The 11,363-nt window shown below is 37.5% G+C and overlaps 1 protein-coding gene across 6 annotated transcripts; it reads left to right on the top strand.

Annotated features, from left to right (window-relative positions):
- Window positions 1-418: 418 nt before the first annotated feature.
- Window positions 419-10,530, top strand: LOC122065101 (microtubule-associated protein 70-2-like). Of its 6 annotated transcripts, none has more exons than XM_042628905.1 (12): window positions 419-785; window positions 1,679-1,764; window positions 5,028-5,093; window positions 5,227-5,397; window positions 5,618-5,788; window positions 5,930-6,085; window positions 6,205-6,351; window positions 6,517-6,588; window positions 6,688-7,224; window positions 7,298-7,309; window positions 7,349-7,485; window positions 9,149-9,622. In XM_042628905.1, exons 1-12 carry the CDS (start codon window positions 578-580, stop codon window positions 9,165-9,167), a joined length of 1,782 nt encoding a protein of 593 aa, XP_042484839.1. In that variant the 5' UTR covers window positions 419-577; the 3' UTR covers window positions 9,168-9,622. The 6 variants fall into 6 exon arrangements, 2 of the variants coding, with proteins under 2 accessions (XP_042484839.1, XP_042484838.1); XR_006135909.1 differs by adding an exon at window positions 10,229-10,530 and having other exon boundaries at window positions 420-785; window positions 7,298-7,485; window positions 9,149-9,228; XR_006135907.1 differs by adding an exon at window positions 9,957-10,530 and having other exon boundaries at window positions 420-785; window positions 7,298-7,485; window positions 9,149-9,228.
- Window positions 10,531-11,363: the final 833 nt, after the last annotated feature.

The raw sequence follows: 11,363 nt of genomic DNA, 5'->3' as shown, positions 1-11,363 counted from the left end.
TGTTGACGTGCATGCGAGTATGCAGATAGTGTTCTCCTACCCTTATCTAAATTTCTAATCATATATGGTAATGATGTTTTCTAAATGTGATTTTTATTTTACTTTTCAAATCTTATGGATTTAGATATAAAGTAAAGTAAGTTTTTATAATTAAATATAAAATGATTTGGAGTTAATGATATAATTATGTATAGTAATGATTACAAATTATTTATTTATTTATTTTGAAATTTAACAAATTTGGTTAAACCAGTTTTTACTGATCAGCTTTTCCCTATATGAATTTATTTTAAAAAATCCCCAAAAAAGAAAAAAATAAATAAGTGAAAAATGGGCCCCAAACTCAAATAAAACAAATCTCTTATTTAAACCCCGCCTAAACCCCTACTTAATCATACTCCTTATGAATCACTCTCAACTCTGAAACTTTAAAAAAAGCTCTCTCTCTCTCTCTCTCTCTCTCTCTCTCTCGTGTGTTTGCAGGAAAAACAAAGCCGGGGAGCCCCTTGTTTCTCTCTCTTCGTCTCCGGATTTCTAGGGTTTTGGGTTTTGATGACCTTGTACAACCAGATCTCTCATGGCGGAGACCCACATTACCAATGGAGAAGCTGTGTCTAGTAATGAGTCTGCTAAGCCGACGTTTTTTACCACATCGGCATCCTTTAAGACTAAGAAGAAGAGTTCGATCGCTCGTTCCGGTTCTGAAGTGGATGATTTCATTAATCTCTTGCACGGCTCTGATCCAGTCAGGGTTGAGCTCAATCGGCTAGAAAATGAGGTTAGAGGTGAGGAATTCATATTCCTTTTATCCTTGTTGGGTGATCGGGTTTTCTACTTGTTTGGTTCTGTTTATTGTGTTTTAATTTTGTAATTAGAAACAAATTTGTCTTTTTTCAGTTTTTAGTAGTAGTCTCTGTCAGTGGGCTGACGTTGAAATTTTGGATTTTTTGTTAAAATGTTGATATTTGTGAGTTGATACACTAGAAATGGATCTGTTTTTCTAATTTGTGTACAGAAGAGTGCATCTTAATAGGGGTGTCTGAGTGCATTTTGGGGTTTTCTTCAGGGAGTTTCTATGCAAATAGTTTATGTTGCTCTGCAACTTTTTTGATATTCATACATTTATTCATCTTTTTAAAGTTCTTATTTAGTTTGTTATGCCCTTTTATCTCCCTTTTTTTTTTTTTTTTGGAGTTCTTTTAGTGCCTTGTTGTTTTCTTTTGTTTCTTAGCGTCATTATACTTTTTTATGTGTTTTGAGGAAATTCATGTTTGCTTTTGGAACTTTTGTGAAGTAGTATTAAATCTTTGATTCCATTTTAAAGGAATCGTAGAAACAACTGTTTAATTCTTAGTTGGAAAGATCTCAATGTTGATCAGTCCCTGCATGCCTGAAATGGTATATAGAAACTTGAGTACTCGGGTACAGATTGAATTTTGTTTCCTGGGACAAAATTTTCATGCGTCTCTTCTTTTAAGATTCAAAAGCTTCACAGAGCGAAAAAAACGGGTTAGTTATAGTTCCTCTTTGCTGGTTTTCTGAATTCATTCTTTGTTGGAATTTTTCCTGAATTCTTTGCTTGTACGTATTGGCTCCGTATATTTGGCGACAAATGGGCAGTTGAAAAGCCATCTGTTTATACTCCCATTGATTATGGTTATTTTTGGCATATTCACAGATAAGGATAGGGAATTGGGAGATGCGCAGGCAGAAATTAAGGCATTGAGGTACTCTGAACGCCTCAAAGAAAAGGCTGTTGAAGAGGTAGGTAAATTCACATGAGGTTTTGGATTTTTGATTATAAGAAAATTGATGGAATTTTCAAATTTATTTTATTCCTTTTCTAGAGGGTATGAGTATAAGCTCATTTATCTTCTTTGAAATCTGAAACAAATTATTTTGGGGTTGAAGAATCTGAAACCATTTTTATCTTTCAAAAATTTACTCCATGAACCATCTCGAATTTCTAATGAGCGCTCATTGGATATTCAAAGAGGAATGGAAAACAATGTAACTGTTTCTATCAGTATGTCAAAGTCAGGTTCATACTTTCTTAACTGATTTTTGTGTATATTTTTAAAAGTGTAAAAATATAACCCTGTTGTAATGACATGATCAAGTGTTCCTTTTGTAATTTATTGAAGTGAGGCATCAAGCATCTTTCATTCTTCTTTGTTGCATGCATGCAAGGGTTTGAATGGCTTGTGCATGAGGTAGTTATATGTGTAAGGTGCATGCGTGGTATTTGTGAGGGTTAGTTGCACTATGTAAGTTGTTTAACTCAGATTTAATATCTCCAGAAAAAGGAACAACTAGTATGGAAAATAGCTAGTGAAACCAAAAATAATAAGTGGGGAATGAAATTAGTAGCTGAGGAAACAAAGTAAGAATAAGGAATATAAATAGAAACTAGATCATGTAAGTTACTGCCGCGGGTCACCACAAGAGAAGACAAAGAACTACTGCTAGTAAGGATTCGAGGGACTGATATGATGGTTGTTCCTGCCCTAGAATGAATTCTGAAACTGAGAACAAGGCAACAAGGAAACAATGAAACATAATAGCAAGTCAAATTCCAAAAAGAAAGGAAAACAAAACTGATATGCACATGGTGCAAGTAATGGAGAAATCTGACCTTAGAAGAAGATAAAAAGTTAGAAGGAGAGAAGGTAAAAGATAGAAGGAGAAGGATATGAAGTAGGTGTCACGCCTAGAACTTGACTAGCATCTTACCAATCCAGCATATCCCACCAAGCTACCTTGGCATCCCACTAAGGGCCTCACTGCTCTCCACAACAAAGGAGTTCTGAATTTCACAGAAATTAGTAAGCATAAGCTTACAATTGCGACCTAGTGGTCGAGGACGGACCTAAGCACATCAGTAAGGTTGCTACATTAGGTCGCGGGTTCGAGTTGGGAAACAGCCTCTCCACAAAGCGCGGTAAGGTTGTGTACATTATGACCCTCCCCAGACCCCACAGTGGCAGGAGCCTTGTGCATTGGGTGCACCCTTACTTTTTAAGCTTACAAATTGTTCAAAATTGTTGGTAGTAGGTATGATTCCCTACTTTTAATTTATAACTTCATGGAAATAAGAAAAAATGAGAAATCCCAATGTATGGTAGGTATAATCCCTTACAACTTTAAGTCGTTTTAAAATAGAAACTAACTACTTAATCCCGTATAGGAACTCTCATATTTGGGCTTATAGAATTGGCCCATTATAATAGTAACCCAAAAATATTAAGCCCATGACCCATATAACCCATTGGACATTCAAAATTAAGCATTCTTGGTCCAATTTGATGGCTTGTTTGCTGCTGGCCTTTTTGTTCTTTTGAATTACATCAACTAGTACTTTTTTTAGAATGTTAAGCTTCTATGACTAGATATCAACAAATTCCATTCATTACTTACATTGAAAATTATGATGACTTGTGGTTGTGGAATAATCTATATTGTTCAGAAATTTTGCTGCCATTCTTTGTCCAAAATCCATTATAATATGCTCTGTCATTAAATTGATTGCATGGAACGGGAAAGATAATAGTTGGAAAATAGAGTGGGTGAGTCTTTCCAGTTAGAATAATAAATTATATTTGATAATAATTATTTTAACCTTTTAGTTGGATGATCGCTCTGAATTTGATATTAACAATTGATAAGAATATGCTTAGAGGCTATGGAGGAAAGGAAGAAATACAGTAGTTTTATAGCTTCTACAAGTTTGATTTTGTTTATACCTTCCATGACTCTCTTTTAAAGAAATAAATAAATAAATAACAGAAACTTTACTGAGAAAGATCAAATTGGAGCATAAACCCACAATCATACTAGGCCTCAGCCATCCTTAACAAAAAGTGGAAAGGAGCCATAGAAAAATAATATAGTAGTTGTAAGTACCAAAACTAGTCTCTCAAGGGAAAAGTTCTAAGAAGGCCTGCTTGATCTCTCAACCATTTGCTTTGCGAACTGATTGGCCATGTCTTTTTCTTTCCTTGGCTTGCAATCTATTGAGCGGTTCACCTATGAAGCAGGAATTCTATGTTCATAACATGTGCAAATCACCATGGGTCAACCTTATTAGAAGACTTTCAAGCACTGATAATTGCTATCTCACCTTCCTGTTCCACCATAATATTACCAAGGCCCTTCCTTACGGCATAATCTAAACCCATCTGGATGGGAAAGAAATTCTGCTCTAACCGAATTCCCCACACCTATATGGCCCGACTAAGCCCCCAAAATAGTTCTGCTGCTTGACCTATTGACTCCTACATTGCTGGACCTGGGTTTTTGATTTGACCATCTAAGTTTTATATTCACCAAGACAAATAAATGTTTCAATTACCTTTCCAGGGAAAAAAAAGGGTAAATGACTGGACATCTTTGAAGAGTGGATTAGCCATTGCCAATGAACCAGGCTTACCGTAACCCTCTCAATGACCTTTATTTCTGAAGAGAACGTGTCCCAAAACAAATGGGCATTCTTCTTCATAACTCCATTATTTCAATCAAAACAATTAAGGTGGTAGCCCAGCAGCCCTTGCCAACTGAACATGGTATAAAAATAACGGCCTTAACCAAGAAAAGAGATGAACCATGTAACTAGAGGGAGTTAGTTTGACCTCTATAAAGTCAAAGACAGATAGTTGCCACACACTACACACACACACACCGTCACGTACAAGAAGGCTGGCTGCCAGGAAAGGAATGCTTACTCTTTTAAGTTAATATGGGAAAAAGATTGCTATAAATCCAGTGTAGTTTTCTTCACACACCCTTTCAAATCCCACTCGTGGACCCCACAGACTCTCTCCTCATTAAATTCCACCCCTACTTAACGATTCGATTTCCCACCCTCTTCATTGGTGGGAGACTGCACTCTGGTGTCATAGCAAACCCTCTTCCTTTACTTATTTATTTGCTAGAGATTTTATCTGTGGTATGTTAAGAAATTAGGTTTTATTTTTCTGGCATTGCATTGTTGAAATGTCGCTTCTTTCTCTTTTGGCCAATGTCACCAGCTGACTGATGAGCTGCAAAAGGTCGAGGAAAAGCTAAAGGCAACTGAAGTTCTTCTGGAAAACAAAGTACTTTATTTAGCTCTGCTTCCTGCGGGAGGTGTTTTCTATGCCTCTTTTTGTCTTTTTTTTTTTTTTCTTTAATTATTTTTTATATTAAGTTATCTGTATACTCTCTGTCTCTCTATATCTTGTTTTGTAGAACCTTGAGATTAAGAAAATAAATGAGGAGAAGAAAGCAGCTCTGGCTGCACAGTTTGCAGCTGAAGCCACGCTTAGGAGAGTCCATGCTGCCCAAAAGGATGATGAGATGCCTCCTATTGAAGCTATTATCACTCCACTGGAGGCAGAGCTAAAGCTGACTAGGCAGGAGGTATATATTAATTGTTCCGCAATCAGTTAATATCTTCTTACAAACATTTCCTCTGCATATTCATCAGCATCTTGGATGCCTGCTTTTTGAAATTATCTCAAGTTTAATTTGTGTCTGCATGTTAGCATCAGTGTGGTTTTGTTTCACTTAACTATCAGGAGTGATAAGCTTTTACTTTACCTGCAACTCATGTGGTTGGAACTGGTTCTTGGTTTACCAGGCAGCAAAGTTGCAGGAGGACAATAGAGCATTGGATCGCCTAACTAAATCGAAGGAAGCTGCTCTACTTGAGGCCGAGAGAACTGTTGAGATTGCTTTAGCAAAGGCATCCTTGGTTGATGATCTGCAAAACAAGAACCAAGAGCTAATGAAGCAGATTGAGATATGCCAGGTTTGTCTGTTTATTCAATCCCTTACTAAGTTCTTTTGGTTATGATCCATTTATGGTGATATTGGCATGGTACTAGACATTTACAAGTTGATTGCCAATTGATTGTGTTATCTGTGCTGCTCTTTTCTTCTCTTTTATCAGGAGGAGAACAAGATCCTGGACAAGATGCATAGGCAAAAGGTTGCAGAGGTCGAAAAGCTAAGCCAAACAGTCCGTGAACTTGAGGAAGCTGTTCTTGCTGGCGGTGCTGCTGCCAATGCTGTGCGTGATTATCAGAGGAAAGTGCAGGAGATGAATGTAATAATTTTTCTTCTAGTAGATGATTGTTATATAATACTCATTTCCGAAATAACAAATGTCTATCTTAAACAGACTTTCTCTGTTGGCTGTTGTTCTAATATCAAATCTTTGTTTAGGTGGAGAGGAAAACTCTTGACCGGGAATTAGCTCGTGCAAAGATCTCTGCAAATCGAGTTGCAACAGTAGTTGCAAATGAATGGAAAGATGCCAATGACAAAGTAATGCCTGTAAAGCAATGGCTTGAAGAAAGAAGATTTTTTCAGGCATGTTGTTTCACCTCTCTTTTTTTATTCCCTTTTCAACGCTGAAATATTCCTTCTCGTTTACCAATTTCTGTACCAAACTTAGAGATATAGTGGCAAAGCACAAGATCGTCTTATGCTTGTGGAACTTGAGAGAACTTGACATTGCTTGGAATATCTGTGCAGGGAGAAATGCAACAACTTCGAGACAAACTAGCAATAGCAGAACGTGCAGCAAAGTCAGAAGCCCAGTTGAAGGTGAGGGAATAAATATTTTCTGATGTTTTCCATAACTTCATTATTTAATATTTTAGCCTCATCTAAATGGATATCATCATTGATCGAGCTGAGTCTTAGGAGAAATACCAATTGCGTCTCAAAGTTATGGAAGAAGGATTGAAACAATCTTCTAATGGTAATGGTCGAACAACGTTAGAAGGAAGAAGTATAAGCAACGGGCGTTCCAGACGCCAATCTCTCGGTGGAGCAGAAATTCTTTCCAGATCGTCGCCTAATGGATTTTTGTCCAAAAAGTTGTCAAATTCACAGCTTGGTTCTTCACCTTCCAACAGTGCTAGTGCATTGTTGAAACATGCCAAATGTTCATCAAGATCATTTGATGGTGGTAGTAGGTCAGGGGAAAGAAGTAAACAAACATCAACTGGGGATAGGAAATGTTATGCACCTGACAAAGCCAGTGATGGGATACGAAGTAATGAAAGTACTGGAACATGTAAGGATACCTCAGATGCAGAACCAACTGACAACCCTAAAATTAGTGAAGATTATGTGTCTGGATTGTTGTATGATATGTTGCAAAAGGAGGTCATAACTTTGAGGAAAGCTTGCCATGAGAAGGATCAGAGTCTCAAGGACAAGGATGACGCTATTGAGGTTGGTTATTAAACTTACCTATCTTAAAATGCCATGATGTTCTGTTAATTTTTGTTACTCCAAACTCTACCAGATGCTAGCAAAAAAGGTCGAGACTTTGAATAAAGCAATGGAAGTTGAGGCCAAAAAAATGCGAAGAGAAGTAGCTGCTATGGAAAAGGAAGTTGCTGCCATGCGTGGTAACAAGGAGCATGATCCCAGGGCACGTCGCCCCAGTGCTTCTAGAGGGCCTATTACTAGCTCTCAATTACTTTCTACAAGGTAAAGTGCTTTATATCTGTAATTTTTTTTCATTAAGTCAAGTAGGTACAGTTGCTGCCAGTAATTTATCAGTTGTCTTCAAAATTACGAAGTTTCTCATATCTGCTATGTACGTTGGATCCATGAAGGAAGCGCCCACTATGAAGAACTATTTTATTGAGAAATATCTTGCCAGAAGTAATTATAGTGTATCTATTCAAATAAGAGATTATTTTTTGTCTGCTGTAGACTAAGATGAGTTGGTTGTATAAATGGTTTGAGGTCTCGGTTCCGCCCATGGTTTGACCCAGGCTCAAAACTGAGATCTGGCGAGATTTCGGCGAAACCTGGTATTTTTTTACAAGAAAACTCGGGATGGGTTTCGATGGTCATATGGCAAGTTAGGTCTGGAAACTTGTCATCTGACCTATTTTAGGCATTCTAAACAAAGTGGAAACATTAAATTTTAAAAAATCGAATAAAAAATGGTACTCTGACTTTGGACACTAGGTTGGTAGACTATGCTGTATACAAGTTTTCTTGAGAACAAATAAATTTTTTTTACACAATCTTTAGTACTATCAGAACACATAAATTTCTTTTACCTACAAGTGTTCTTGAGAAGAAATGGAGCTCCAAGAGTTGATGTTGAAGTGTCAATCTTCAATCTCCAAGTGTTGAAGTTGATAATCTCTACTGTATATGTGAGATTTGGCAAGAAGAAGCACCAAGACCCTAAAAATTGAGTGGGGTTTTTCTTCAGACGAGATCTAGCGAGATTGGCGAGAAATCTTGTCGAAATGGAGTACAAAACCCCACGTGACTTGGTCTGGTTTGACTGAATCGAGTCGAAACCGAAATCTCAGCGAGAATCCGAGATCTCAAGTGAGATAATGCAGTTTTCCAGTATCGCCTATGATCTTGATTCGCCAAAGCCAAGAAACGAGATATTAGCAAGATCTTGACAAGACCTTGAATTATGGTTGTATATGTAAATGGTACATTATCTCCACCATAGTTCTCAGCAGGTCTCACCATGGTATTAGGGATTCAGATCTTATTGGCCATATGGGCTGAGTCAATTCTTGCCATTTCCCCAAGAATTCTGTTGACCAGGCATGGGTAATCCCCCTGTCATGCTCAAACTTGGCTAATGTGGGTGAGGGATGAGATTGGAATTGGCAACGGGTGATCCGGTCCCCGATTCTGAGTACTAAATCCTTGGGGCATTACATACTTGCCTCTAAGCCATAGGAGTGCCGATCGAGGTGGTTTAAATATCACTGATTAAGTTCTATGTAAGTGAAAAATTCATATGGCATGTTAAGATGTCAAACCACGTAAACATGTCATTTATTTGTGAGGTTTATTTATCACTAAGTACTTTGTTAACCAACAATTTAATTGGACTGTTTTGTAAAATTCTGAAAGTGAAATGAACCTATAGGCATAATTGATCTATTGATTATATATGTTATCTATAGAATGTGGATACTCTTCCCTTGGGAAATTATCAGGCTTATAAATAAAGTACAGTTCTACAGTTTGTTTCAATTATCCTATCTAATCTTTTCTATCGGGACAAACCTGAAACTGCATGTTGCATGGAGTACCTATGGTACGCGTTTCTATGTACTACTCATCACAACCATGAAGTACTCATTTGGTGCCCTTTCTTTCCCAGGAACTTGCGGAATGCATAGGCAACTGATAACACGATGACTGGATCAGGACAGTTTTTGTACTAAGTTCCCCAGTCAATAGGTTTGTATGTTTTGTCATGTTTAATTGCTTTGTCCTTCACAAATCTTTGCATGTTTGTTTGGCCTTCTATTGATCCCATGTTTAAGAAAGCAATGAGTGATCAAGGTGCATCCAAGTTCTTCATTCAGTTTCTAAAAGGTTGATGGGGGGGGCTCCCTTGGAGCTGCAAATATGGTTGATTTTTTCCTTCCTCTTTTGTATCAGTCCTTATTGTGCCTTGGCCAACCATCATATATGTAAAGTACTGATTCTTGGTTCAGGATTCATTGCTCATGTATATTTTTGTAGTAACAAGATTGGTAGTCATCCCTATTTGTGACTGGCTGCTGGTCGATGTTGCAGATGTAAATCCTTTGATCCCCAAGATGAATCCAACTTTGCATCAAAGACATAATTGCATTCTTCACACTCCAAATCAAGAATCGGACCTATACATTGTGGACCGATTGTGTTATCCCATAACTTCACAGATATTACTTTTCCTTTTTTTTTTTTTTTTTTTTTTTTTTGGGGGGGGGGGGGGGAGGGTGTGGTGTAGTCCAAACTGCATATTGGTCAAAAGCTTTCATGGTTTTCTTGTGAAATTGGATTTCTCAGGGGGTGAGGATCTGGCTGGTCCTTCGCGAGAAGGCTCATGATCGGAATTACTATATCGTGGATTGGATCTGACACTGTTGACCCTGAGAAAGATTGCGCAATCTGGCCTAATCCTGGCTGACATTGTACAGGATATTGGTGGTATCAGTGAGGATTGCATGGATTGGCAATATTTGATCCTTCAATGCTGAGACAGATTGCCTATGTGTGAAAATAATTTTGAAGATCAACATTATTTGAAGATGAGGGGCTTTTGTATAAGCAAGGAAAGAAAAAGTTTATTTTTCCAGTAAGGCATATGATTGAGATATATGGCTTAGCCAAAGAATTGCCTATCTCGTACCGGTAGAATTGGATCTTTTTGCTCTCTTTTTTAACCCTTTGTTTGAATTTCATGATGCAGACTGCCAACATCTGGTTCATTGTATAAGTAAATCAGTGACATGGACAATTATGATGGGCATTGTATAATCTGCTCTTCACAGTCAATTCCTGTGATTAAGGAGTTTAAATCCCCACTATGATATTGTCAACTGTATGGCTCATCCCTCCTCTTAGTTGGTCCTGTTGAAGCAACAATTGGTGTCTATGCCTAAGAAGGTTGCATGGATGGCATGGCTAGGATGATTGAATTGAGTCACTAAGGCAGTGTATGGTAACATTTCTATTCTAAATTGGTATTCAATCGTGTGATCATTGTGCTAAGATACAAGAGCATGCTCGAGAGTCAGGTTTGTTGGGTTGGTTTTTGTTACAGTTTTTATTTCTATTTTTTATAAACAATATTAAATTTGTTTCTCCAATGATCAACTGATATGTTTTTCTACCCCCAAAAAAAAGTCAACTGATGTGTATTTTCAACCGGCTAATTCCAATAAACACAAAAACAGATTGGACATCTTTTGAACGTTGCCATACAGCCCCTAATATATCTCCTTCTGGGATTAAGAATTTCATCCAAGGCTTCAAGGATAGAGCCTTGTGCCCAAACATTTTAATGCTTTTCCAGACTTCCAGTTTATAGATTCAATTTTCAAATAAGTCTAGTAAGGCAAGGCTTGTAAATTCTTCATCCGTGAGTGGGCTCATCCAAATCACCTGAGACTTGGATTTGGGTTGCAAGCGAAATTAAAGGAAAGAGACTTAAAATTTTCAAATTTGAAAAATAAAAATCCATAATCATTATTCCACTTGATGTATCATTAATCTCAAATCATTCTATTTTTGGCTAACTTGAATCTTTCCTCTTGCATGGAAACCATTTCGCTTAGTCCAATAAGCAAAAACCTCCCAAGTTGGTCAAAGAATGTTTTGATAAAGCTTGGGCCCCACCTTCTTGGTTTACTTACCCTTTTGCCTTTTGCCTTTTGCCTTTTGCCAGCCTTCTCAAACTCTCGTCTACCGGATCTAATCACAATGCAATGTCTCCACAAATCTCAACTGCTACCCCACCTCAAGAAATTAATTTTCACTTCCAAGATGCTTGGGTTCACCACCTTGAATTCACACAGTTTTGCTTATCCAATTTGACCTACTTT

Source organism: Macadamia integrifolia, unplaced genomic scaffold (genome assembly GCF_013358625.1).
Source record: "Macadamia integrifolia cultivar HAES 741 unplaced genomic scaffold, SCU_Mint_v3 scaffold188, whole genome shotgun sequence".
NCBI classification, from domain to species: domain Eukaryota; kingdom Viridiplantae; phylum Streptophyta; class Magnoliopsida; order Proteales; family Proteaceae; genus Macadamia; species Macadamia integrifolia.
The sequence above is the reverse complement of the archived record's forward strand: the minus strand, read 5'-3'. Positions and strand labels throughout refer to the sequence as shown.

What these genes read in the sequence shown, in the direction of transcription:
- LOC122065101 (XM_042628904.1), top strand. Translation starts at nt 578, where the DNA reads ATGGCGGAGACCCACATTACCAATGGAGAAGCTGTGTCTAGTAATGAG. An exon ending in GGAAAGTGCAGGAGATGAAT is followed by an intron (nt 6,086 to 6,204) that starts GTAATAATTTTT and finishes ATCTTTGTTTAG; the next exon opens with GTGGAGAGGAAAACTCTTGA. An exon ending in ACAAGGATGACGCTATTGAG is followed by an intron (nt 7,225 to 7,297) that starts GTTGGTTATTAA and finishes AAACTCTACCAG; the next exon opens with ATGCTAGCAAAAAAGGTCGA.